The sequence below is a fragment of the Indicator indicator genome, chromosome 13, assembly GCF_027791375.1.
Source record: "Indicator indicator isolate 239-I01 chromosome 13, UM_Iind_1.1, whole genome shotgun sequence".
NCBI lineage: Eukaryota > Metazoa > Chordata > Aves > Piciformes > Indicatoridae > Indicator > Indicator indicator.
In genome coordinates, this window is record NC_072022.1 from 458,131 (window position 1) to 485,607 (window position 27,477).

The 27,477-nt window shown below is 38.1% G+C and overlaps 1 protein-coding gene across 2 annotated transcripts in view; it reads right to left on the bottom strand.

Moving 5' to 3' along the window:
- Positions 1-27,477, bottom strand: part of PIK3CB (phosphatidylinositol-4,5-bisphosphate 3-kinase catalytic subunit beta) — a 37,608-nt gene that overhangs the window by 5,616 nt on the left and 4,515 nt on the right. The window contains exons 4-17 of one of the 2 annotated variants that reach the window (XM_054385952.1): positions 25,535-25,717; positions 25,115-25,285; positions 22,250-22,327; positions 19,794-20,045; positions 19,143-19,239; positions 18,169-18,299; positions 16,173-16,226; positions 14,034-14,222; positions 11,912-12,033; positions 9,751-9,894; positions 8,745-8,844; positions 6,168-6,346; positions 5,439-5,548; positions 5,067-5,145 (exon numbers count right to left, since the gene is read on the bottom strand). In XM_054385952.1, coding sequence (XP_054241927.1) covers positions 5,067-5,145; positions 5,439-5,548; positions 6,168-6,346; positions 8,745-8,844; positions 9,751-9,894; positions 11,912-12,033; positions 14,034-14,222; positions 16,173-16,226; positions 18,169-18,299; positions 19,143-19,239; positions 19,794-20,045; positions 22,250-22,327; positions 25,115-25,285; positions 25,535-25,717 — 1,889 coding nt within the window. Of the gene's footprint in view, positions 1-5,066; positions 5,146-5,438; positions 5,549-6,167; positions 6,347-8,744; positions 8,845-9,750; positions 9,895-11,911; positions 12,034-14,033; positions 14,223-16,172; positions 16,227-18,168; positions 18,300-19,142; positions 19,240-19,793; positions 20,046-22,249; positions 22,328-25,114; positions 25,286-25,534; positions 25,718-27,477 lie in introns of those variants that run through there. The other variant, XM_054385953.1, reaches the window with a different exon arrangement.

Below are 27,477 nucleotides of genomic sequence, written 5' to 3' on the forward strand. Positions count from 1 at the left end.
GGAAAGGAAAGGGGAAAGGAAAGGGGAAAGGAAAGGGGAAAGGAAAGGAAAAGGAAAGGAAAAGGAAAGGAAAAGGAAAGGAAAAGGAAAGGAAAAGGAAAGGAAAAGGAACGGAAATTCCAGCTGAAACTAATGAAAACGTTTTGGTCTAACAGCCATTAGGCAATGGAAGAGTTCCTCTGTCTCGTTGGTAACACACAAGGGAAGCAGCACAGGTTGTAACAATTGTATACTTGGGGATTCTTCACTGGCAACAAAGAGAACCGAGAACCAGATTTACTGGGGGATTTAGAGAACACTCAACTTCAAAACAAAACCAAGAAGATTTGGAACAACAACAACAAAAAAAAAATTATTTGGAACCTTCTATTCCAATCCACTTATCAATGAAAGCCCCCAACTCTCAGGACCAGAGGGTTCTGAGAATGCACAGGCGGGTACCTGCAATCACCAAACAGCAGGGCCCATGGTACAAGGAAGCACTGCCCATCCTTATCACCACACAGCAAATGTAAGCCAAATATTGCAGGTTAAAGTGCATGCTGGCCTTCATCCATGGCATTTCAACCCACCCTGCTTGCAGCTTAACTGGGCACATGTCCAACAACTTCCCCTTCAAAAGCAAGCAATGATGAAAGCTTTCAGCCCCTTGAGGGCTGTGTGCTTACAACTGGAGGAAAAAACATCCCTGTCAGAAAGAGTTTGACAGGAGTCAAGTTGGGGACAAATCCTCTGGGCCCTTTCCATCTCATCCTGGTCTTTCTGACTTCAACATCTGTCAGCAGGATATGCTCCCTGTTTTTTAATGCCAGTAAAGACCACAGACAGATCAATACAGAAATCCTAGGCAGGACAGAACATTTCCTTCACTCCATTGAATACTGTTTATTTCAAGAGTTTAAGTCTCCAAAGCAGTACCTTTCCAAATACAACACCCAGCTCTGGTAATTTATCAATACATTCTCTGTAGCTTCAGGTCCAATAGTTTAAAAATGGTAACACTCTTTAGACTTGTAACAAATGCATTTTCAGTATGTCCATGAACTCTGATTTCATTCACGTGCAGCTGCTTGACATCAGACTTCACACATCTCAAAACTTACCATAAATAGGTAGTGAAATGAAAAGGTGCTTTGGAGAACTCCCTCTAGCTGTCCAAAAAGTAACCAAGTACTAAATATTTTTATGGCAGTTTACCACATCAATGGTCGCTCAGCACAGTCAAACTCCTCTTGGTTTTCTTTTGCTCCATTACTAACTTCTCCCTTAACACAATTTCAATGCCATAATATAGGTAAAGCAGTGGAAATACTTTTTGATGCAAAGACTGCTCTCCTAGGAGGTGCAATACTGCAGACCCCACAGCATGCTTGAATAAACAGATGTCATGCTCCTTTGCAGAGACGTGTATTGGAAATATGTAAGGACACACAGAATGATCATCCTCAGAAATGGTAAAAAAAATCAAGGAGATGTGGCACCTTGGGACATGGTCTAGTAGTCATGGAGGTCTTGGGTAGAAGGTTGAACTTGATGATCTTAGAGGTCTTTTCCAACCTTAATGATTCTATTGGGAACATGCTCGTGCACCTGACTTCAGAGGCAGAATTTTTTAAAGCAAAATAACTTGAAGAGTTGTAACTGTTCAGGGGAAGGGAGTTGAACCTCTGAAGTTCCCATTTTGTCACTTTGCAGACACAACTTCAATATAAATCCCGTTTAACTTAGTAAGTTTGTTCCCTAACTGCCCCAATTTAAACTACAAGAAACAACCAGTAATAAACTACAGAAAGAACTGAGGAAGTTTGTCTGCACATACTAATGACTTAGGGCCAACTACTTCCTGCTCCATTGTCAGGTAATAGCTTGTCTTAGAAATGAATAGTTATGGGGATGAATTACAGAATAAACTTTTGGTTTTCTCATTTCTTTCTGCACCTGACTGACTGAGGTCTAAGATAAACTGGCATTAAAGACAGACATCCCTAAATGACAGAGCAGTGCAGTGTTTGTCGGGATGACAGTCTTTGCTCTCTCATGGTTTGGTCTGTACAGAGCAGCAGACACAATTCACGTCTGAAGTTGCACTCTGTTGTGTCCATCCAGTGACAGCCTAGGATGAAGGGCCTACTGGAGTACACTGTTGAATACTCCCATGTAGACCTATTTCCTTTTCTGATACAAAGCCTGGCCTAGCCCTGCTATTCAGTCAGAATGCACACACAGGAACCGAGGCAACAAAACACACCACATAAGAAAGAGGCCAGATCACCCATGAGATAAATCAATAGTTAAACAAACAAACCAACTTTCCTCCTTTTTTAGTTTTTGAGATCTCAAAGCTGATATATATATTTGGTGCTCCTCTCCAGAGCTTTCTGGGGATTTTAAGAAATCCCAGAGGGAACACTGTGCTTTCTTTAGACACAGGCTGGACTAAGATTTCATTTTAAGTTACTACCCATAACTGACTGTGGAGTGCAGTCCAATTATAAGGAAACTGATCATATCCCAAAATCCTCGATGGCAGCATATTGGTTGCCATTTGATCCATGCTTCATAGAAGCTGCACAATTTGCTTGTGGCAAGACATTACTGATTGAAAGAGAGGGGCAAACAGCAAGTTCTTTTGTTCTGTTGAAACAAGTGAGAAGCCTTGGGTAGAGTTATGAGACTTTCTGTAGGGGAAAAAAAGTTGAAATGCATAAAATCCATTCTGCATCCAGAAAAGGCAAAGAAGAAAGCAATTCAGGAAAACCAGACCCTCAAAGGATCACAGGGCAAGAAGAAAAGAAAGACTCACTGGTATGGAATTACGAAGTTCTCGTTTTTGGAAGAGCAGATCTATCAGACACTACCTTCTCACCTGACACCATGCCTCTTACCCAGGCAAAAAGAAGCCAGCTAACAAGATCTGACTGAAGAAAGCAGCAAAAGATCTCGTTATTATTGCTGTTAATTCATTGATTTTGGACCTGCCTCTTTTTGAGAGGCATGTAGACTGTAAACAAGAGGCATGTAGACCATAAACATGGAGATCATAAAGTCTCTCAGCCATGCCAGGCGTTTGGAGTGCTGGTTCGTCCGGTTCTCTTTTCAATTATGGCCATCTCAGAGCCTTCCCTTAGCAACTGCTTGGTTAATCTTTCTTTGACAGACAGGAGTGTAACCCTGCCTCAGTCTGAGCATTTGATTTTATAATCATAACTATGAGAGGAAGAATGGAAGGAAGATGCTCCCAGTTAAATAAATAAATGGAAGAGGCCAATTATAGAACTTCCAGTCTCTCCAGGAACTTCCCCTTTCTACTTTTTTTCTTCTGAGAGTTTTAAGAAAAATCTTGCCCAGAGTCACTTTTTGATTTTCCTCTGTAGAGTTTAAAAAAAATGCCTTAGTCAGGAAAAGCATTTTTGATGTCTCCTAATGACTATTTCTGTTTCCTAGGCACAGTGTGTGGCCCAGACTGGAACCACAAGCTAAGCTTCTGGGAAGGCAGCAACCAAAGAATGCCTCATCTGGGATTCCACAGCTGCCAGAGGTTGTCCTTGCCCTTAAATGCTGCATCAGTTTCCTCACAGTCTATTTATAATGACATAAATTATCTGAAGTTTCCTCAAATCAGTGTTCAACTTTACACACACTCAACCACCTCATCGCAAACATACACTTCCAGGAACAATTTATTATTCACATTCCTACTTTGTCCCATAAATCACTCAAAGGAATCTTTCCATAAGCAGCACAAGTAACAAGTTTATAATTTTATTTATCTGTGTGGGTTGATGTTATGTGCTTTATGGAGCTCCTGCTACTATGCTTGGAACCACAACAAATTTGAAATGAGCTCAAAGAATCTAAATGAAGTATTTCAAGTAATATTTAAGTAAGTACATCTAGCCTTATGAAAACATTTTAATCATGGAAGATTGCAGCTCTCCCACAGGCAAGCAAAATTGAATTGACAGTCTCTAAATGGTTTATGATAATGTGACATCCAGTATCTTCTTCAGAACTAAAAACTGGTGCATAGATTTAGTTGGAGAAGTTCCCCTATGCAGGAGGGTTGTATAATAACACTGAACAATGCCTCAGAATGTTTCTCTTTGGAATACTTGAGTATTCCTACAAAGAAGTCATGCTTAGCAAGCATATGCATGTAAGAAAGAAATAAGACCAAGAGAAGTAACAAAGTGTTGAAAAGAACAGCCTGTATTTGTGCATTCTACAATTCTGGTAATTCCCAACCAGAGAGTGAAATTCTATTATGAAGAAATCTCAAGCCTCCTACTCCCTCACCCCCAAACTACCAATACTTAAAGCTGCCTAACTGCTAGAGAGGGTTTTGCCTCTTAGTTTTACCTATTAGGGAACCCTGATGGTATGTTCTAGATGCAGTCCTCAGCAGAGCTGTGTGCTACAGTTGTACTTCTCTTGTGGAAGTGAATTTGAATGTAAGAGCTGCAGTTCTGATAATCACCAAGTCCCCATTTTTGCATATGTCTGGAAAATTAGTGACCAGCGGTAGGTAAGTTTGTTACATGAGTTTATTAAACACCTCCCATTGTAAAGGTCACAGACACACACAAACAAAAGGCACAAAACCTGCTTGCTGGACTCTTAACTACAGAATTGTTTCTTGACCACACACAATGCTTAACATCTAGATGATTTTCAGGGGATGAAACCAGTAAACTATGTAAGAGAATGGTGGAATTTATAACCAGCATGGCAACTCAGGTAAACAACAACAGATACGGTGAACCAGGAAAAATATTATTCTTGATAATAAACAAAAATCCCAAAGTTTCCCCTAATTTTATCTTATTCATACTTTTCAAGGCTGAATTACGTGGTAATGATGGCAATCCTAGGGAATGAAATGCAAGGAGAAACCATCTAGTCAAGTACCATAGCCTGTTCACTTTGGCCATGACAACTGAAACCTTTGGGCATCAATATAGATGTTTAGAAAGGGGACAGTAGGGAAGGTATTTAAAAAACAGGAAAGCTTTACTGCTAAAAGTGGACTCTTCATCCAAATAAGCCAGGCCTCCAGAGTTCCTTACCGGAGATCCAGACCAGCTTCTTTCCAAAGTATGTCCATCAAACGCAAGATCTGGAGTGTCAACATGTCCTGTCGGAGATCTGTAACGAAAGGTTGAAACTGCTCTTTCAGTTTCTTAGTGTGTTGTAGACAAACTTTCTAGTGTTCATAAGGCCTTTAGAAAAAGGTATCCAAGAACAAGGTCTACAAGTAGGAATTATGATAATTATATCATAGTGACTGATAGTGTCTAGGCTTTGAAAGTCAGATGCTTCATTTGCTTACTGATGTTAAAACATGTCTATGTGTTGCAATACAGACTGACACAGCTCAAGTGAAAATGTGGAAATTAAGAACAAAAGGGATATATAGAATGTTTTTTAGCTCTGCTTACCATCACCATTTTTAAAGATGATCCCTACAAGATCTCCTCCAAACATTTTGTTGTTGTATACTATCCACAGAGGCTTCATTTTAGAATCCATATATCTACACTTCTCAACACTAGAAGAAAATACAACCTAAGTTTTAGTAAAATGAATAAGTCAAGTGAACAGGTCTAAACGTTGTTCAAAACACACCAAAACATGCAGACTTCAAGTTTGGAAATACTTAACTGTTATGACCGCTTTTATGCTATGAGGATTTACCAAGCCATGAATTTATCTGTTACAGAAGGGATGCATCAAATATCAGGACTGCCATACATACAGCTAATGCTTAAACTAAGCACCTGCATTTTCAGAGAAAACAGTTTTCTTTATATCCTTTCCAACCAATTTTTAGACTTTAAGTGCCATTAAAATTTTTCATGATTTTTGTGCTTGTTGTTCTAAACAGAAGCCAGGAATGCAGCCTAATTCACTTTTAGGCTTACATTTCAATATATTTAGCTATGGTAAGGCATTGACTAAGAGACTATTAAATTTCAAGGCAGTTCTAACTGAACCGAAAGCTTAACCTTAGGCAGATTCCCAACAGACCTTCTCTCCTGCAGGAAGAGTTCCCTGTGACAGCCTATCTCCTGAACAGCACAGTCAAAGGAAGTTAAAGCACACAGGCATTTCTGCTGTACTGTTTCCGTGCAAAAGCTACAGCAAACTTTTATTCACTCTTAACTTACTGCAGCTCTGAAAGGATAACAGAAGGGTTCAGAGGAGACTGGAGGTCAGAAAGTGCTTCTCTGTAAGCATTTTGTTTCAAACACGTATGCATTGCATCTTTTCCTTTTGCTTTGCTTTGTTTCATGGCATTCAGCTTAATTAGACTGTTTAAAGTCTTCATTTTATTAAGGGCTTCCACCTGAAAGAGATGTCTCATTGTTAAAATTTATTGCTCTGATTTTACACATAGTACAACACAAAATCCGATTTTCAAATAAAGCAAAGAATTAATTCTACAACTTTTAAAAAATGGAAATAACAGATGACGATTAAGGTAGTATTCCTGAAAAAATATATGAAAGCAGCCTTTTCTACACGATTCACATCCCAGAAATCCCATTTTTCTAAGCAAAAAAAAAACCCAACAAAAAAACCAAAACTAAAGCTCCTGATCTTTAGGTCACTTTTAAAGACACGCCGTAGTATTTGGGGGGAAAAAAATAATTAATAAGAATGAGACATTTAATTGATACATTTAAACAAATTCTTTCTTCAAAGTACAATTTTTGTCTACTAATTCAACACGGTATGTAACACTGGTGCCTCTATCCATACTGAAATCAACAGAAACAGTGAGTGCTTCATACCTCTAACAAAGTCAAGCATTACTGGAGACGAGCTGTGGATGCAGTTACCTCACTACACACATTCAGTTAGTCGCACACAGACACAGCACTATCTGTGGACAGTTCTCACACACACAATTACACAAACTTAACTTCTACAGAGAGGAGTTTTAAATGTTTTTTTCACTAAGATCCTATTGAAGTTAGGCATAATATAAATGCACGAATTACTTAAGGTTTTACAAATTACAATCTCATCTAAGCAATATTGTTACCTTAAAAATGTGTTGTACAAAGGCAAGGCAATTAGTTGCAGTCAATACAGGTGAGTTTAACCCTTTTACCCCCTCTCCGTTTTGGATAGTTTTCTCCTGGAACACGGTCTCCTGGACCGTGCATTATGCTAGCAAAGAAAAGCCCTTCGGTACCAAACCTAGATACTAGCACACACAACAAACACAATTCCCACCTTGCATCTACATCTAAGCAACTTGTCAGCCAAACACAAAATAGCTGTCACCACAACCAGCTGTCTTTGCACTAGCCACAGTTAACATGCTCAGTAATACACATTCTCTAGCAAACAGCCATCAACTCAACAGTGACAAAAGCTGATTTCTATACAAGGAAGCTTGAGTCGAACGTATAAAGGTGCTGATTCAAAACTTACCACTTCTACAGAGAGACCGAACCCTGTCAGGCAGGATGCTGTGGAAATTGTATGTGGTTTGATTATAAACGTGAGGCAGTGGAGACCTGCGAGGTCAGCCATCTGTCAAAACCAAAAGGGCTCTGCTTTTCCACTATTCTAGGAGCTGTACAAACATCAGTGACAAGGGAACAAAATGGAACCTATGTTGTACAAACAGGAACTTTTTGAAGTATTTCTACTTTGAATTTCTTCCGTGTTTGCACAGTTGGGAATTTTTTTGCCCCTTCTTTGATTGTACTGACATTTGTTTCCTGTGAAGCACACAAAACTTTCCTGACCTTAGGTCTATTGCTGAAAGCATTTCATCACCTAATCTTTTTATGATTTTGACAATACTAACAAGCACATGTGTCAGAGATGGTCTTTTCCATATCCTGAAAACTACAGTAATAAAGAGCACAACACTACTCTCTGTTCCATATGCCTCTCAAAGCGCAGTTTCAATGGAGACAGTATCAAAACTGTTAGAAAGAATACTCATCAGACAAGTATCTACCAAGTTCACCTTTGTGGCTTGATACAGCAAATACATTAATTCCAGAGAGGGATCACTTTTTAAAGAATTTTATGGTCACAATCTAAATTAACTGGCTAAAATCGCATTAGAGGCTTCAAAACATGATTTGTGTCTCTGCAAGACCTGCTGATACATTTATTAGGTCATTTTAAAGTGAATAGACCCTTTTTTTTTTAGTCCTTTCCTTAAACAGCACATTTCTGTCAACACTAAAATGTGTATTTGGTTTACTTCAACACTTCTGTTTCCAGGCAGCACTACATTGTGCTATAACTTCAGGGAGTTTTGTATCACCTTTAACAAAAGCCAAGGCTGCAGGAAGTAGCCCTGGGTCCATTAAGAAAAAGGGTAGTGGTGACTACTGAACATGCTACCCCTACTGGGGCAAAAAGGTCATGAATTTCAAGTGCACAGATACTCTTCTTTAGTTAATAACCCAGACAGCCTACTGTTCTATCTAGAACACTTCTGGAAATACTTTGCACATCTTGGAACTCTATAAAACCAGCTTCCTACCCCTGAGGCCCATAGCATGAGGTATTTTCTGTGCCAAGGAGGACTGCTCCATCGTCCAGCTATTCAGCCCTTTTCTCTGTCACACTCCAGCTTCCTTGTCTTCCCCGCTCCTTAACAGATGGACTTTGTCACGGTAACCAGTATGCCCCCATAGAAGCAATGGAATAAGTATCTGAGTTACAAAGCAAGGGTAAGTCAAGATTTGAAGGGGAAGGGACGTCTGTACCTGTTTAGCAAGCACCTTCATATGAGCAACACTTCCTCGGCAGTAAGCTTCAAGTATCAAGCCAAACTGTACTGAAACAGCAGGTATGTGAACCTCTGACCTGTAAGAGGAAACACTTCTCATCAGACCACAGCATTTATAGATCAGCATTCTTCTAGTTGCTAACAAACAAATGAAAACCAAACACCAAAACACCTCATGTAGATAAACAAAAAGCCAGATTTAAGAAATAACAGAACACTTATGTACTGAAGACTATGAGGATGGGCTGGTTTCAATGCATGCCACCTGTTTCAAGGTCCAGGACTGTTCTAGAGGCTATAACATTAAGAGGTAGTAACTGGAAATTTGTTTTCAGGAATCTCTTTTATTCAAGAAAGTAATACAGCTAGGTCACAGATGATACTGACCATCAGAGCTGATGTTAAAAAAAATCTTTGTAAGAGAAAAGCCAAAGTTTGCCTGTTGGAGAACACTTCTATACAAACCACTGAACCTTACATCACAGCCAATCATCCTCCAAAACGTTTTCATGCAGTGCTTGCTCTTTTTATTTAGAAATATTTAAATAAATTGTACTTTGAAGACAGAATCAACCTATAGTCCATCCTGTCATTCTGCCGCTCATGGAATTGGTCAACAGAAGTAGCAATGACACACTGAACTGCTTGTATTTTATGTTAGACTCTCAACAATAATACAAAATTTTCCCAACTGAGAATTATAAATGTTGCAATTTCACAGTATGAGCAGCCAAAACAAACTAAACTTATCAGATAGAGCTAAATGCATCTGTTAAAGAGCAGATGACAAACCACTGTAATACACTTCTAGGCTTGCTCTGATGTGTAAGTGTTGAAGGTAAAGAAACATAAAGAGGGCTTGTAGGGGACTATGATAATGGCTCATTTAGAAAAATCCTGAAGAAATAATATTTCATATATAATTTCTGAAGTCCTAATCAAACTCAATAGTTTCAGAAAGACAAGGGAAAAAATCCTCCTACCTTAGATGCCAAAACAGCATCTGTCCTATTCTCCTGTTAGCAAGTGCTCTCTCCAACAGAAACCTGGAGAGAGCACAATCCAGAAAAGGTTCATACTTCAGGACTTGCACAAGCTGAAGAAGATACTGAGAGAGCTCTTCATCACTAGAATCAGGTACATAAAGCAGTTAGTAACAGCATAACCAAATTAATGATATTCCAGAAATTCAGATGAGTATGACAAACCCAACCAGGTCAATTTGTTTCAATAGCAAGTGTCCTCCAGTTTTTCAGCCACAACGATATTTAAGTAGCAGCTTAGTGCACTTGCCAGACTGACCAATTCTTCAGTAAATTATATGCCTAACACAATATTAAGGCCCTCAAACCTGAAAGTTAAAATCTGGTATTCTGTCACAGGCTTTTAGAAGATCAAGACATCATCCTAAGTGCTTGGTTAGGCATCAGGGAAATGAAGTATGTCACATTACTTCAGACTACACAGTGGCTGCCTTTGACCACTTGACCTGACTGAGTAGTGGGACCTTTGGAATCACATAAGCAGTGGACATTGACAAGGACTGAGAATAACTGCAGATACCAATCAAAGTCACTCAGTTACAAAGTGAGAGAAGAGGATTCATTCCATTGAAAGCAATTCAATTAATGGGCCATTAAAGGTTTATTATCTGATAATTAATAGGTATTCATTTATTAAGGCATCTACAAAGTGATCCACTTCACCAAAATTTTGTCTGGAATTTTGTTTATTTCTTTAAATCATACCAACACCATGACAGTTTCCAGGAGATAAGGAAAATTCATCATCTTTCAGAAACCAGTGCCCAAATTACTCCACTTCAGAAGTGCAAATTACAGCATCTAGCCACAGTTCATAATCACACATTTTAAAAACCTCTATACTAATTAACTACATCAAGTAGTATTCTGACAACAAAAAATCATTCCAGTAACTTTCTAGAAAAGCCTGTATTCCCCTCAAAAAAAAACCCTCCCACACTTTATAGCTATGTTACTCTACAATAAATGTGAATGTTCATTGACTTGTTACATTTGAAAATCTTTTCTCTTATAAAAACCCTGCAGAATTCAAAACCTCTGCCCAAGATGAAAGGAAACGAGCAGAAATTCGTCTGTCCACCACATGAAGACTTCAGAGATGTGAATACCAATTTCTTTCATTCTCTCCATCTCACATTGAAAAAACTTCAGTAACTTGGTAAGACCTTTGATTTACACTGTGTTGTATTTATTTTTGCCTATTGTTTTTATTTCAGCTAAGAGGATCATCATTAGGTTACAGTTTAATTAGATGTTTTTTAAGGAAGTTGAAAATTGATTTCTACATGCAAGGAATAGAATTTTGCTTCTGTGACGGAACTAAGAATTCTGGAAATAATTCCAGATGTAATAATTCTGTATTATTAGGGCAGACCAGCAGCTACATTGTTTGTTTGTATTTGAAAGAAGTCAAAATAGTTTTTTTTTTCTTTTTTAACCCAAAAGTTTAGCCTTGACCATTAAAAAAAATTAATCATTAAACTATTCATCACAGAGAATTCAGAATTCAAGGACAGGAAATATGCAGTAATGCTGCAAATGATAGTGTCATACAAATCCTGCCCTAGGTGACAGCAAAGAGCAAAACTGTATGTAATAAAGTAAGAATTGCAGATAATGAAGGCTACTGTGAAGAACAAATCAGTAATTCCTTGGGTTTTTATTATATACTACATCTTACACTTCTTCTAAATGATACAGCCAACACCTGGCAGTGTGAGGTGGCTGGTGGCACTTTTTACAGTATTCAACCACTGCAATAATGTTCTCCCTTTGTTATTAAAAAGTTCTTACATTCTCTTGCTCTCCTATCCAAGAAAGAAATGACCACAAACCCCTCTCTGGGACAAAGGTACACTGGTGTGTTCAGTTAGCAACATGAAAAGCAATCATCATCGAATACAAGATGTCAGAATAAGAAGCTTTTATTTGGCTGACAATGTGCTTATCCAGAAACCGGGTTGCTGTATTATATTTACTCATGGCAGGCAGCACGCATAAATCTTTCCTCTCTGGGTTCTTTTTTTTCTCCCATAACTGAATCAAGTACAGGTTTTTAGCCCAGAAATCCTTGCCTGCTGAAGCAATAGAATATACTCACCTCATTTGCTTTAAACAACCCACTGCATATTCTCTGACATACTGGTCTGGGTAATTGAAATCCAACAATTCCAATGCTTCTCTAGGCAGCAGCTTGGGCCATATCTGAAGGAGAGCCTGAAGCTGTATTAAAAAGATCATTAGGTTAGAGGTGAAGTAACTGTTTGAGAAAACAGATGGGTGTAACTGCCCATAAACCCATTCATACTAACAGAAGACGATTACAGACTGGGACCAAGCTTGTGGTGGGAAATCGTGGGAAAACGGGCCCACTTCTGATCGTATTTCTTACCCTTTAGAAATCATCAAGATTTTTTTTTTTTTTGGCAACAGGTCTTATTTACACTTAGTCTGAAAAAATGGGTTTCTTCAAACACACACAGTAAACAAAGCTTAGGTAACCACAAATAAATACGTTTTAGAAATAGTTTTAATAAAATGTAGATAATGTTTTGTAACTGTTCTGGTAAATATATAATAAATTTGGTAATGGTAAAAGTTTTCCACTAATAAAACAAACACAGCAACAAAAAACACCCAAACCAATCAACCAACCAACAAACAAACCCCAAACAAACAAAAAAAAAGGTTTTTGCTAAGAGAGATCTTTATCAAATATATTTATCCTCCTCAACTGATGGAGCCTTTTCCCACAAGCACTCTAAGTAGTAATGAGCTTAAATTGCAAAAATGATGATTCAGGCTAGATACTAATTTTTTAAATCCAAACACAATTACATTCTGGAAAAATCACAGCAATCATTAGTGTATTATTTTGGGCTACTGAGAGCAATATATATATATATATAAAAGTATCATAAAAATAAACTAATTTAATTGCATTTTAATGAAGCTACCTGCTGAGAGTATACTTTTTTTTATATATATATATGTATACACAAACACATGGTAATATGACTGAAACCATATGCTATTGATCAGGCTAATTAAGCTCGAACATGTGAGCAGCACAAGATTTTTCCTCTCCGTAGGAATGAGTTTTAAGTCATGATAAAAACACCCTTTTCTACAAATTATGTAATACAAGTATTTCATATTTAAACAGCAACTTATAAAATCTGAATGATAAGGAAAATCTTATTTTCCTCCTGATTTAGTAATCCTTTCACAGCAACACTGAAAAATTTCTGTTATATGCCATAGTTCAAATAATGCTTCCAATTCAAGTATGACAAATGCGTACAAGTTCATAGTCTCAGTCTGCATTTAACAGGTATATTGATTCAACTATTTAAACAGCCTGTGGAAAAGATTCTGAGCTGGATCATCTGTGAAGTTTTGTGAAATTCAGGAGGCAAGAACAGGCACTGATCAATCACAAAGCAAAACCAGTGGCCCTGCCACAACCCCAGAGGTATTTTGTTCTAATTGTGAGTATCACATCTCTGAAAAAATCATCTGTTGGCCTCAACAAGGTTTAGTTCCCCCATCTGAGATGTGGGGTTTTTTCCAGTCTTCAAGCAGTTTAACCATTTTTTATAAGAAGCTTTATTTCAGATCTTGACTTACAAACTTAAAACTTCTTTATTTAAAATAATCTTGTAAAAGAAGTTCATACTGTGATGCTGGTGAAACATTGGAACATTGCCCAGAGGGACTCCATTGGTGCAGGAAAAAAAACAGCTGGGCAAGTCCTGCTGTATCTGACTATGCTGGAGCACAGGGGTTGGACTAGATGACCTCAGGAGGTGCCTTTGAGTCTAATGATTATGTGAAATTCCTTGCATTTAAGATCAAAGTTGAGCACAAGATTTAAAAATCAGCCTGTATCAATAACTGCTGTGCTTTTCTCATCATTCAGAAGATCTCTGAAACACATTTTTGGTCGTGGTTGGTGTTGTTTTTTTGTTGTTGGTTGTTAGATTTTGTTTGTTTAGGGATTTTTTTGTTGTTGTTGTTTGGTTTGGTTGGTTTTTTGTTTTGTTGTTTTGGTTTCTTAAGATACTAAGTTCTAGTTTACCTGTCCAGGCCACAGAATGCATACAATGAACTTTGGTTTACACAATAGCATCACTTCAAACTGTCTACATTTGGGAAAGAAACCCTATTTACTCATGATTTAACTCCAGTACTTTTCCCCACCTCACTGTCTTTTCCATTACCTGAGCAACATCTTCAAGTTTGTTCCATTTTAAAGAGAGCAGCAGTTTTGGCAATGATTGTGGAAAATTTTCACGACAGTCATATCGCAAAGTCCAAATAAGATCCATTTCATTTTCACAGAGTTGAGATAAAGGATCTCTTTCCATTATTTCTTTTAGCACAATATAAAACTTCTTACCACCTCGACCCTAGAAAATGAGAAATGTGCAATGTTTTGATAAATTCCATAAGATTCTTTTATTTTTGCTCAAGTACTAGAAACCCTACACCAAGAACATCAGATAAAACTCCTGAAACACAGGGCACGGCTTACTGTGCCTTTCTTTCAGATTTCTTAAGCTATGAGAACTGTAACTAGTAGATTCAGAATTTTCTAAAAAAGTAACTATACTTTATAGTTAATGACACTAGATGGCAATATTTCTATTTTCCAACTCTAGCATGGAGAACTTCTGTTTAGGACACATACACGTTCTCTCTTTTTTTTTTTTTTTCAAGTGAGTAAAATATAATAGATATGTGAATAAATATTTGGGGGTTGAAATTTAAAGCCAAACCCCACTTTTCCAACAATAACCAAAGGGAATTACATTTGCTAAGTATAACAAATGTTTTTTGTTTGTTTGTTTTCTAAACCAAATTTGTCTTTTCCAGACACCTAGCTCCATTTTACCTCTTTGAAACATTAATATCAGTATTGATTCTGTAAATGAGTTTATATGAAAGTCTTCACAACGCCTCAGTTAATATCTTCTCTCCCCAGTAGTGCCCTTATGCAGACTGCAAGGGCAGAAATTAAAGCAGTGATATCAGCAGCAGCATCAGCAACAGCAGCATTTCATAGTAATGGCAGGCAAAAGAAACTGCTGTTTTGGGCAAGGACGCAGTAGTTGAAATCAGTAAATTAGTTTCAATATGTATTTCCAAAAAAAAGTAAGGAAAGTTTAAATACCAAAGCCAACTTTATCTTCACAAAGCTGAAGAAGTTTCTGCACAATTTTAAGATGTGGGCCAAAGGTCTTTACATCAGTGGAAATATAAAAAACCCGAAGAGGCCAGTTCAGAAGAAATGGTAGGCAAAATCAGTTAGGATTCATAGCACAAAGAGCTCTCATCAAACGGCATTCTGCACAGGTTGCCCAGCTGACAAAAAAATGTCCATCTGCTGCACACAGAAGTTTGGATCCTTCTAGAAATATTATTGTGCTAAAAGGTTTTAAGTAAATATTTTTGTGGAAAAATAGCACACCTTTAAATTCTTTAGGAGTCAATAGATGTACAAGGCAAGCTGAACTTAAGTACAGAGTATATTTTGGTACCAAAATGAGAAAACAGTCTTGGCAATAAGGTGGCTCTTGCATTTGAAAATATTGATCTTTCAAATTAAAAGTCACCATGCTATCAAGTTGGCATTCTGCTATTTAAAATTTCACATTATTTGTACACTAAGTTGTTGGCACACAAAGCAGCATTGCGTTTTCATTCTTCCCGAGCAGTCCACGCCCTTGGTATTGCAACTGACACATTTTTCCAATAATTGGTTCATTCTTGTATACAGTGCAGTTATTATTACTGTTGATCCAACTGTGCTTTCACATCCTAAATTGCTGTCTTCTGTATTTCTGAACTTAATACAAAGAAAATGCCTTCATATTTTGGTGATCTTTCCAAATTTGTCTTCAAGTTAAAACTATACAGTTCCTCAAGAAGAAAACATAATCATATTTAAGAAACAACAGCTTACAGATCAATGACCGTTTTTGAAAGAGCTTCCTGGGAAACATCTGACAATCAGGCAAATCATCATATTTAATAAAACTGAACAATTTTCCAGCAATATTTTATGCAGCCTAGGAATGTTTTCCAGATCTAATGTAAACCTTACTCTATGGATTTGGAACACAACTATGTAAAGCTATCGTGCTTTTTGGAAAAGAAAAAAAGAAGAAAAAAAAAAATATAAGAAGTCCAAAATATCTTGGAAAGTGGAGATATAACTGAATATCAAGGCAGTTCAAAGTGAGTAGAACTGTCATTATTTGAGCAATTAACTTATTTCTAGATTGATGTATGAGTTAAAACCAAACCAAAAAATCAGAGAATTGTCCTTTGCACAGTCTTTACTAGCAGATGCTTACCGCCATTGCAGCATTGTCACTGCTTCTTGCAATCTCAGCTGCCTTTTCAAGTATCTGCCAAAAGATGTTTTTAAACACATCAAATACAAGTCTGAGTGCAACGAAAGAGTAAATATTATACAAATTAAGCAGATAAGGATTTTTTCTGTTACATAATTACAACACTACTATTTTTCATATACAGTGGTTTAACACAGACTTCTGTGCTGTGCCCCTTTTCTAATCTGCAGTACCATGGAGGGTCAGGAATAGGAGTGCTCATGATTACATCTATTTGTTGCTTCTTCACTCCTGGGCTAAATATTGTTCCCTGTAGAGTCTTATCTTCTCTTTCTCTTTGCATTTCCTCCTTATTTTTCAGTACACCAAACCAGTTCCTCAACTCTAAATGATCCTTTGCTTTCTCATCTCTACTTCTGCTCTTTTTGAGGGCACTGCTTCCACAAGTCATGCTTGATATCTAGAGCCATACTTCTAGCCCTCTATTTTAAGTATGAATCTACAAACTTAGTCCTTTCACCATCCTCTCAGACCACCCATATGACCTCTATCAGTGTTTCCAGGTAATTCTCTAAATCCAGGATCTTCCCTTGTGTCCCATCATGAACAACCACATTAGAGCAAGAACTCAGTTAAGGATAAACTGAATATTCCACCAACAAGCTCTCAGCAACAGTCAACACAGAGCAACCCTCAGGAGCAAGGACTGATGCTTTTGTTAAGAGCAAAGCAACATCGACTCAGTGATGTGAAACAGTTACTGGAAAAAAAAAACATTTTGTAGTATTCCCTCAAAGTCAAATGCTTTCAATGAATGTCTGATTGCCAGATCTGCAAATCACTTTATAAAGATGCCCTGGGATTTTCCTCTGTCTGATACTCAGGATTTCTCAGGTACAGTTCAAGAAGGGAGCCAAAGCCACAAAATACAAAAAGCTAGCATCCAAATAGAAGTTAGAGGGGATGGTGAAGACCATTAGACACTATCTTGATGTAAACACATCAGGTAACTCACTCAGAGAAACCTTTTGTCTGTATTCCCCCCAGCATTTTAAAGTACTGAAAACTTGGCATCATGAGTACAAATGAAAGGAGCAACAGTGCTAGAACAAGATGTGATTGCATAAGAAACATACTTTTACATATCTGTAATATATACACAGAGAAGCAGTCTTTCTTCTTTAAAAATTAAGAGCATAATGAGCAAAAAACTTAAAGTGTTACAAATAAACCAATAACAAACCTGACTAAAATACGTCCAGTATGAGTAAACTGTCCAACCATAATTAAAAGGCAATTATTCAGTTCTCTTCTAGCATTTAAGGCATTTCCAATGCTGTTTTAACATGAAAACAAGCACTTTGCCAACAAGAAGGAAAAAAAAATACCGAACTAACCCAAAATCAAAACCAAAACCCCTTATCATATTATTTGATTTAATTCTAATGAACTTCAAACCTAAAATTCTTCTTTGATCAAGCTGACAAAGCTTGGTGGTTTTATTAACTTTCCCAAAAACAAAATTCACACTTATGTAGGTACAAAGTAAACTTTGTTTTTTTCAATGCATCATTAGCTGTCTGCTTTAACACTTATTTTTCTACCTGTTTCTTGGTCTTAGCGTTATTTGCTGGTATGTGAACAACTTGCTACCTAGCATTCACACCACAGACATTACCACATGTATTCCACATACTCCATTGGCTTTCTAGACAGACATTCTTATCCAGATGTGTAGAAAACTGCAGGGCAACATAAGTGGATTTAGACCAAGAGCAGACCTTGAGATTTTTTTTTTCATATGGTATTAAGAGTTTGCTTATCCTCATAGAGATTTTAGCCCACAACCAAGTGCCCCAGAGAGTGGATAACATACATTTGTACCAAGAAACAATAGATCTTTACAGAAATTCAGTGAAAAAGCAGTGCTGAAAGAAAAGAAGAAATAGCTATTTACACATAAGAATTTGTGAGTGCTCTTTCTGTTGCACCTTACCTTATCAAAGGGAGGATAATGGATAGGCTGTTTGGAATATTCTTGAAATCTAATGTGCAAAGCTGTTGCATTTTCAGTGTAAGGGTTAGTTTGGACAGTTCCCATTGGATTCAACATTTCTTCAAGTTCATCTGAAAAATTAGACAGAAAAATTAATATCACAGCTCAGGCATGTATTAAAATTAACAAATTTGAAAGGAAAAGACACAACAATGAACTCCTTATGGCTAGCACTTTTACTACAAAGAACTGCATGACCAGCATAAACTACCCATGCCTCCTACATTCACAAACAATGGAGTATCACCCAAGGAGAAACTGATGTTTCCTGTCCCAAAGAAAGAGTTAAAGGAAGGTGAGATCTCCCTATACTGAGTCAAACCTTAATAAGACCTGCAGCCTCCATAAAGCAGTACACACATTGCCTCTAGATCAAACAGCATGAAGAAAAGAAGAGTTTAAAATCAGATTTATTTCAGCACTACAGAAAAGGGTTTCTCAGGATGGAAAAAAAAAGTGACTTGGAAATTTCAGGCACTCTTACTAATCAATCTGACTATCAGGGAAGGAAGACTTGACATTTTAATCCACTTTCTTACTGATACAAACATTGTCACATACAATATCGTTTATTTAGTTTAGGATACACAGGGAATGAAAATTACTACTTAAGCTGCATCTCAAAAGCAGGTAACACTAGATATAAACAAGTATCTGCTTTTATGGGATTTTCCTTGCAGAACAGATAAAATTTTTACAATACTACTTCCAAGCACACTCTTGCCTATTCCTCCTTCCTAACACACAATAGTCTCAGGAAAGGGATTAAAACATTACATATTCATCCAAAATACAAGTGGGAAAGAGATTATGACAGGGGAATTGGACACACATACAGTAAATGCTCTATCTGATACTACTCTTCTTCAGTCCTGTAGATGTTTAAAGCCCAAATCTCAGAAATAAAACTTTACCAGGAAACGATGACCAGCTGTGCAGTACCAGTTCTCCATTCTTCAGCTGTCCTTTATAATCAAACACCATGGTGTTTACCCAGGCTACAGGATAATGCTGTTAAAGGAAAGACACTTTACACAGAAACGAAGATGCCAGTGAACATTACCCTGCAGCAAGCACTACAACAGAAGTCAAAGGGAGGGGGCTGGGTTCTTTAATGGGTGCTTTCTTTCAGAAAAGCAGTTAAACAAATGCATAATTTCCAATATGTGCTCCAGCACCTTTGAGGACAACAAGATTTAATTGTAAGGGTGCCACTCAGAGTGCAAAAATGCACATTTCCCTGCATGTGAGCCTAGATGCTAATTTTTTCATTGTTTCAAATCAGAACTCTTCCAAGTGTTAAGAACAAAACTGACCTTTCAGAATACAATCCCTTAAGTAGCCATTTGCCAGCTGGTTTACAACCAGAATTCATGCAGTTTCCAGTGCCTGAGAAGTATGAAAAGTGTTTTTCATACCAAGATGTGCAATTGTTAAGACACGCTCTTTTTGATTTTTTTTTTCCATTTTGCATTCTTGAACATTGAAGTGAGGACAATAAAAGATTTCCAAATGCTCATTTCAATCTAACTCAGAGATATACTCAAGGGAAAAAAAATAATTACCACTTTCCCTGCTTTCCTAATGGTTTGGTATTTGGAAGGATTCATTGCCTTGGTTGACTTCTTAGTTTTCATCTTGTCCATCACAGCATAAACAGCAAAACAGAGCCTTGCCATTCTTGGGAGATCACAGACATTTATTTCAAACTCTAGTACTTCATTCCAGACGTGGTCACTTCTCCCAGATATTTCTGTGCTTACAACGGTTTTACAAAGGAGCTCTGTACCATGGAAAAGACCAGCCCTAACATGAACCTGCAATAAAGAAATGAGACATTTTAAGTCTGCCACAGAACCTAGAGAATTCTGCATGAACTAGTTTGCAGAACATACATACAGGTTTTTCATCAATATTTCTATCTTAAATCTTCCTGGACCAATCAATATATGTTTAAATACATTGGCTACCAATTTCTTTAAGCACTGAATTACTTATATTACCACATATGAATAATAGTAACAACTCATTTCTATTAATAAATACAACATATGGATATACAAATACTTCTAACTTAACATGCCTAACACAGAAGGAAGTCATAGGAAATAAACAGCTAAGCAGAATGAAAAAACTAAGACTCATTATGGAATGAGTTAAGGCTCATTACTGCGTTTCTGTTTAACATATGAAACACAGAAACTTGCATACTTTCAAGTAAAATTTAACAGCAACAAAGTATGGTATTGCTGGACATACTGCTATTTCCCTCACCTTTTGGATAATTCCAATTGCCTAATTTCCAGTCCTGTTAATGATTTTATTCTTTTCATTCTGACACTCCCCTTTTACTACTGAAATGCTATGTACTGATGGTGAAGCCAAAAGGCAAAACAAAAAGAAAAGCAATTTCAAATGTCATGTATTTGGAAAACTGGTTGACAGCTGAATGAAGTCACTTGTGCTTTAGGTGAACATACTCAATCCAGCACACATTAGTGGAGTGCTATCCATCTGACAAATGTTTCGTTTCCCACTACAAACACTGCATTTATCAACCCAGTTGGCGATTTCAGCAAAATGGATGAATATTGACTTGATCCAAAGCACAATGATACTAAAAGAACAATGGCAGTGAATTAAACAGATAAAAATCAGGACTAGGAAACAAATACGTTCTCAATAGTGACAGTTCCATAACAGTGTAGACAGACAAAGCAGGGAAACATGCACAAGCTTGCAAGGTTACTACATGCATTTGTGGTCTTGGGTAACTACAGGACTTTAAAAATTTCAAGACTACAAAGCATTCAAAACACTAAATAGAATTTAGATAGTGTCCACAGGCACCAATACCAAGGAACTGTAAATTTTTCCTATTCCTCCTCAAGCTTACAATGTACTTTCTTTTTCCTCTAAAACCACACTGAAATTAACCAAATCCCATTTTTTTTTTAAATGTGAAGAAAAACCCAACAAAACAACTAACCTAACCTAATAATTATGTTGCTTCTGGAATCTATATTCTCTTTTCATTTTTCCTTCCCTTTTCTTTTAAAAACTTTAAGTCTACAAAGCATAGAGTCAAAAAGATAATAAAACTAGCTAAATAATGGTTTAGATGAAGGAAAACATCTGGGTTTTGCAGACATCCTTTTACACAGTCACAATTCTCAGGTAGTAAAATCGAAATTATGGCTCATTTAACTATGTAGTAAAATGCAGTATATACAAGAATGTTGTAATATTTCTGAAAGAAAAAAAAAATTGCACCGAGTATCCTGAATAAAGCATCAGAACTACAAACATCTATGGCTAATTGAATTTCTTCCTAACCTACATGACCAGCTATATTATTGTTTGCCAATCAATAAATTAAGGAAATTAATGTTGTTCTACCTCGCAGACAAGTGTTTTGTAAGGTCTAAAAGCAGCTGTGGAATAAATTCCCACGTGTTAACAACTTGTGGTCTGTAAAACAGTCCGTAGCTCAGTCATGTACAATTTTACAGGAAGTGATACTACAGCTTTTTTGTGTGTGTGTGTGTGTGTGTGTGTTCAGCATGTTTAGAAAATAAAAGACAGATTGTCAAGAAGCATGCAGTTAATGCTTGGTCACAAAGAATATATACTGGACTACAAAAATATAAACCATCGAAAGATCTTTGATATTTAATCTAGTTATACTTGTCAGATGTTTACAACAGTTTGGATTGAATAAGCTTATTTCACAACCATATCAGTACTTTACAGACACCATCTTTAAAAAAAATGAACTATCATATGAATATTCACGTCATACTGCTCATGGTTATTGACATTGTTCTAATGCACAGATCCAGCTTCAGACAATAGAGCAATACCTTAGCAATAAAGCAATATTTTAACCAATGTAAGTGGGAAGAGCCAAAAATGCTTACACTTCTGCTGAACTGAAATCTGTATAATTCTGAGTTCACTAAACATGAAAAATCAATAAAATGATGAACAGAATGGCTTCTGATGTTAGACATTTACTTACTTTGGCATTTTCTTCTGTATTTAGTTTATTACCCTTTAACAGAGTAATCTTGAAAGGGCTGGAAATATCCCACACACTCTGAGAAGGGAAACAAAGATACAAATTGATTCTTAAGCACTGTAACACACTGAGACCTATTTGATAAGGGAAGCATTTACAGCCAGTCATAAATACAAACTAAACTATATGTGTTTTGAAATGTACATTTGAAATCTTAAAAAATAAATTGGTAAATACAAGATTGGTATTGTAAATACAAGAACATACACAATATTTCCTAATGGGAAAAGACAAAAACCACTCTGCTGAGAAAGGAGGTGGGGGTGAGAAAATACATCAAACACTTCTTGCTGACAATTCACAATAACCCTGTAAATTTATTGTCAATTCTCAATTTATATGGTGCACAACAGAGCAAAGTCTGCCCACATTTCTTAGAATGACAGTATGTAAACTTCAACTGTGCTGTAAGGCCAGACAGAAGTTTAGCAATAAAGGAGGCACCATTAAAAGAGAAGTTAGATGTGTATTATGGCTAGAGTTGCCATTACTGAAGTGGCAACACCATGTGAAATATTTGGGCTAACGTAAGATATCCTCAACAAGCTGAAGAGGTGGACCCAGGTGAACCTCAGGAGGTTAAACAAGAGCGAGTGCAGGACTCTGCACCTGGGTTGAAACAATCCTCATTATTGATACAGGCTAGGGGATGAGGTGATAGAAAGCAACCCTGTGGAAAAAGGACTTGGGAATTCTGGTGGATGAAAAGCTGGACATGAACCAACAATGTGCACTTGCAGCCCAGAAGGCCAGTGGCATCCTGGGCTGCAACAAAAGATGTGTGGCCAGCAGATCAAGACAGGCGATTCTGCCACTTTACTCTGTTCTGGTGAGACCTCAACTAAGTACTGCATCCAGCTCCAAAGCCCTCAACAGAGGCTCAAAGAGGATTGGGGGTGCTTTAACACCTCTCCTATGAGGATAAGCTGAAGGAGCTGGAGTTGTTCAGCCTGGAGAACAGAAGGCTCCAGGGACACCTAATAGCAGCCTCCCAGCACCTGAAGGGGGCCTACAAGAAGGCTGGAAAAGGGACTGCTTACAAAGGCCTGAAGGGATAGGATGAGGGGCAGTGGTTTTAAATTAGAGAAAAGTAAATTCAGATTGGCTGTTAGGAGCAAGTTCTTTACCATGAGGATGGTGGAACCCTGGAACAGGTTGCCCAGGGAGGTAGCTACTCAAGGTCAGGCTTGACAAGGCTCTGAGCAACCTGATCTAGTGGAGGATGTCCCTACTCACTGCAGGAGGGTGGAACTAGAGGACCTTTGGAGGTCCCTTCCAACCCAAAACATTCTATGATTCTGGACCATTACTGTGGATGTCATATATCTTGACTTCAGTAAAACTTTTGATACTGTCTCTCATAACATCCTCATAGAAAAGCTCAGGAGATGTGGCATAGATGGCTGGTCAGGAAGGTGGATTGAAAACTGGCTCAACAACAGAGTTCAGAGGGTCGTCATCAGTGGCACAGAATCAACCTGGAGGCCTGTGGCAAGTGGTGTTCCTCAGGGTACTGGGTCCAGTTTTGTTCAGTATTTTTATCAACAACCTGGATGAGGGAATTGAGAGTACCCTCAGCAAGTTTGCTGATAATACAAAACTGGGGGGGTTGGCTGACACCTGTCAGGCTGTGCAGCCATCCAACATGACCTGGACAGGCTGGAGAGCTGGGTGCAGGCAAACCTCATGAAGTTTAATAAGGACAAGTGCAGGGTCCTACATCTGCACAGGCACCAGTACAGGTTAGGGGCTGCCCTGCTGGAAAGCAGCTCCACAGAGAAAGAGCTCAGAGTGCTGGTGGACAACAAGTTCTCCATGGAACAACAATGTGCTCTTGTGGCCAAGAGAGCCAGTGGAATCCTGGGATGCATCATGAAAGATGTGGCTAGCAAATCTAGGGAATTTCTTCTACCTCTCTACTCTGCCCTGGTGAGACCACACCTGAAATACTGTGTCCAGTTTTGGGCTCCCCAGTTCAAGAATGACAGAGAACTGCTAGAGAGAATCCAACAGAGAGCCATGAGGATGATTAGGGGACTTGAGCATCTGCCCTGTGAAGACAGACTGAGATCCCTAGGGCTATTTTGTCTGGAGAAGAAGACTGAGAGGGGATCTGAACAATGTGTACAAATATTTGAGGGTGGGTGTCAAGTGGAGGGGGCCAGGCTCTTTTCCATGGTTCACAGTGATAAGCCGAGGAACAATGGATTCAAACTTGAACATAGAAGATTTCACCTCAACATGAGGAGAAACTTCTTTACAGTGAGGGTGACAGAGCACTTGAACAGGCTGCCCAGGGGGTTTGTAGAGTCTCCTTCTCTGGAGGCTTTCAAAACCCACCTGGATGCATTCCTGTGCAGACTACCCTAAGTGATCCTGCTCTGGCAGTGGGGTTGGACCCGATGATCTCTTGAGGTCCCTTCCAGCCTCTGATAGACTGTGATACTGTGCCCAAGCTAGTGGAGCCTACGCAGAGCACTGAGGCTGGAGAATTCAGGTTCTCTGCAATACCTTCCCCAGATGCTGGTAACAGATCATCACCTACTCTTCTGGGTTGTGATTAAAAGTAAAATCAAGAGCAATGGAAAGGAGATGTTAAGGATCGAAGGTGGACAGATGAGGAAAGGGAAGGTAAGAAATTTCCCAAAAGCCTCAAGGTCTGCTACTTCTGGTGTAAAAAATTTCTCACAAGCAACAGGATGTTCTGAGTATACCCAGGTGACCTACACTGGAAAGCAGGCATTGAGGTTTATATTCCAAAGCTGCTGTTCCTTTGGGTATTAGATATTCTCCACATCAACTTACAGTTGTTGTTCTTGTTTTTTTTGGTGGCAGAGGAAGAGGAAGGTTGGATGATTTTCTGTTTATGGCAGCTTCTATGGCAATCATCTCCTGCTCGCACATTTTCTTTATGGTGCAGCACTCAACTAGAGTCAGCTGAGGAAGGGTCCTGTTCATCACACAGTTGCGTATATACTGAGAGCCCAGAGAAAACAGATGTTATCAGCTAGGAGACCATTTTTACGGCAATTCTCAAATCAAAGAAACAAATAATGTACTACAAAGACACTAAGGAAACCGTGCACATGCATTTCACAATTGGAGAGGGCTGCAGCCATGAGGAGGAAGTGTATTACTGTTCAGCACAGATGACCAGCCAACGGTACAGGAAGGAAAGCCAAATTTTGGCCAAAGCACCAGAGAACTGTAAAGGGCTTTACGTACCTGAAACTGAATTAATGGGTGATCACCAAAAACATATTCTAGCCTGCCACTAACTTGCAGCACATAGTCAGCAGGCTCAACTTCCTCATCTTCTTTCCCATGGATAGTCAAACGTTTTCGGATTGCCAATTCATTCAACTTGATGGGATTCAAGTTGGGAGACACCTGAAAACTAAATACATCCTAACAAAAGACAAAGAGGAATACTGAATGCCAGTTTGCCATAGTCAGATGTACAAACCTTAAACAGCAGCAAGCACAACACAATAGGTAGAAATACTTAACTGGTAAACCAAAACTATTTTAACAGCTAATGTTTACCCCTTCAGTGCAATCAGAGCACTAGCCATCCTGAAAGCTGCAAAATGGTCAATTCCCAAACTTTTACAGTATCAGAAGCATTTTTAAGGACACAGATTTTATCTAATTGATTCAGCAGCATCTTAAAGACTTCTAGTATAAAGATACTGATTTACAAGCTTTTATTTTAGGGCACATATGAGTGAGACAATAAATCATGCATACATTTTAACTTGCCACTAACAAGTTACCCTCTTTCTAGGTACCACTGTACTCAGAAACAAAGGAAAGCTTCAAGTAATAAAGCAGAAAATTGTTAATGTGATTTATGTGCTAAACCACCATCTTACTTGGAGTAGTGCAGAGGAGCTGTAGAAGCCCTCCCTTGATTCAGCAAGTTCCGGGGGTTTGTTTTGATTAATTTTGTATTCACACGTACACACACACACACTCCTGAAGATGTATCAATCTAAAAGCAGTCATTTACAGATGCGAAGTGTTGTCTGGCTTACATTCGTCTGACTCGTGCTTTACTTATATAGGTGTTTACTGATAAGGTGCCAAGCTGCCCTAATGGGAAAATCTAAGCCTGTAAAGTCAGGCAAATTTAATTGTGCATTTTTTCAGCTTCTGCAAGGTTCATAACAGGTTCCCACCTTCAGAAACCTGCTGAATTGTGAAACGTTTCTGCTTCTATCATAACTGATAGTGGGTAGACAGAGAATGACACTTTTTCTCCCCAGGAAGCTGGCGCTCACTGACAGCTGCCTTGCTTCCAAACTGTACATCTTTACACATCACAGAAACGGGGATTCGTCTTTTCCTCTTTCTCCACAGACAAGGAGGTGGCTTTTACAGCTCACCCACACATTCTAGACAAAAAGCATTTTAATAGTCCTTTCTCTCAATCTTGAAGCACTCATACTAGAAGAGTGCAACAGATCCCATGGCTTCCTATTTAATTCTCCTGAGATGGTTCTAGTACCCAGTGCAAGTAGTAAATCTGAAACATTTGCTGCTCTAAAAAGCAGCTCATATTTGAGCTGTTAATAGCTTAGAAGGTCAGAATGGCAGCAGAAGCATTCAAAACATTTGAAATGTCAGCAGCCTAACCTATGACAGTGGCAAGCAAATACATTCTGCACCAGCACAAACTTCTGTACTGTTATCATATGCACACAGTATTTTAATCAAAAGCTGAGCAGCACACAGATTTTCTTACTTCTGGACAACTACAAGTTCTCTACCAAGCAAAACAGGACTGGGAAAAGGTTTTATCATAAAAACTCCTCTACATCCAACATCAGCTAGTGTTACTTGTGACCAAATTTGGTGTTCAGCTCTGCATTTGGTGTTTCCAGAAGCAGGCAGGTTTTACCATTTGGGAGGTTTTTAAGTTAAACAAAGATAGCATCATAAATAATACAGTTTTGTTAATTACCTCACCAGAATCACTGGCAAACCAGCATCTAGCACCTGGGTTAAAATGGACAGCAAAGGCATCCTGATACAGTTATGTACTTGGGAGATTTTAAGTGTCCTGACAGCTTTTAATTACATTTTGTATTTAAAAAACCATGAAATAATATAGAACACAAGTTGTACATTTTGACTTTGGGAGTTCATTTCATAGCTGTAGGTTC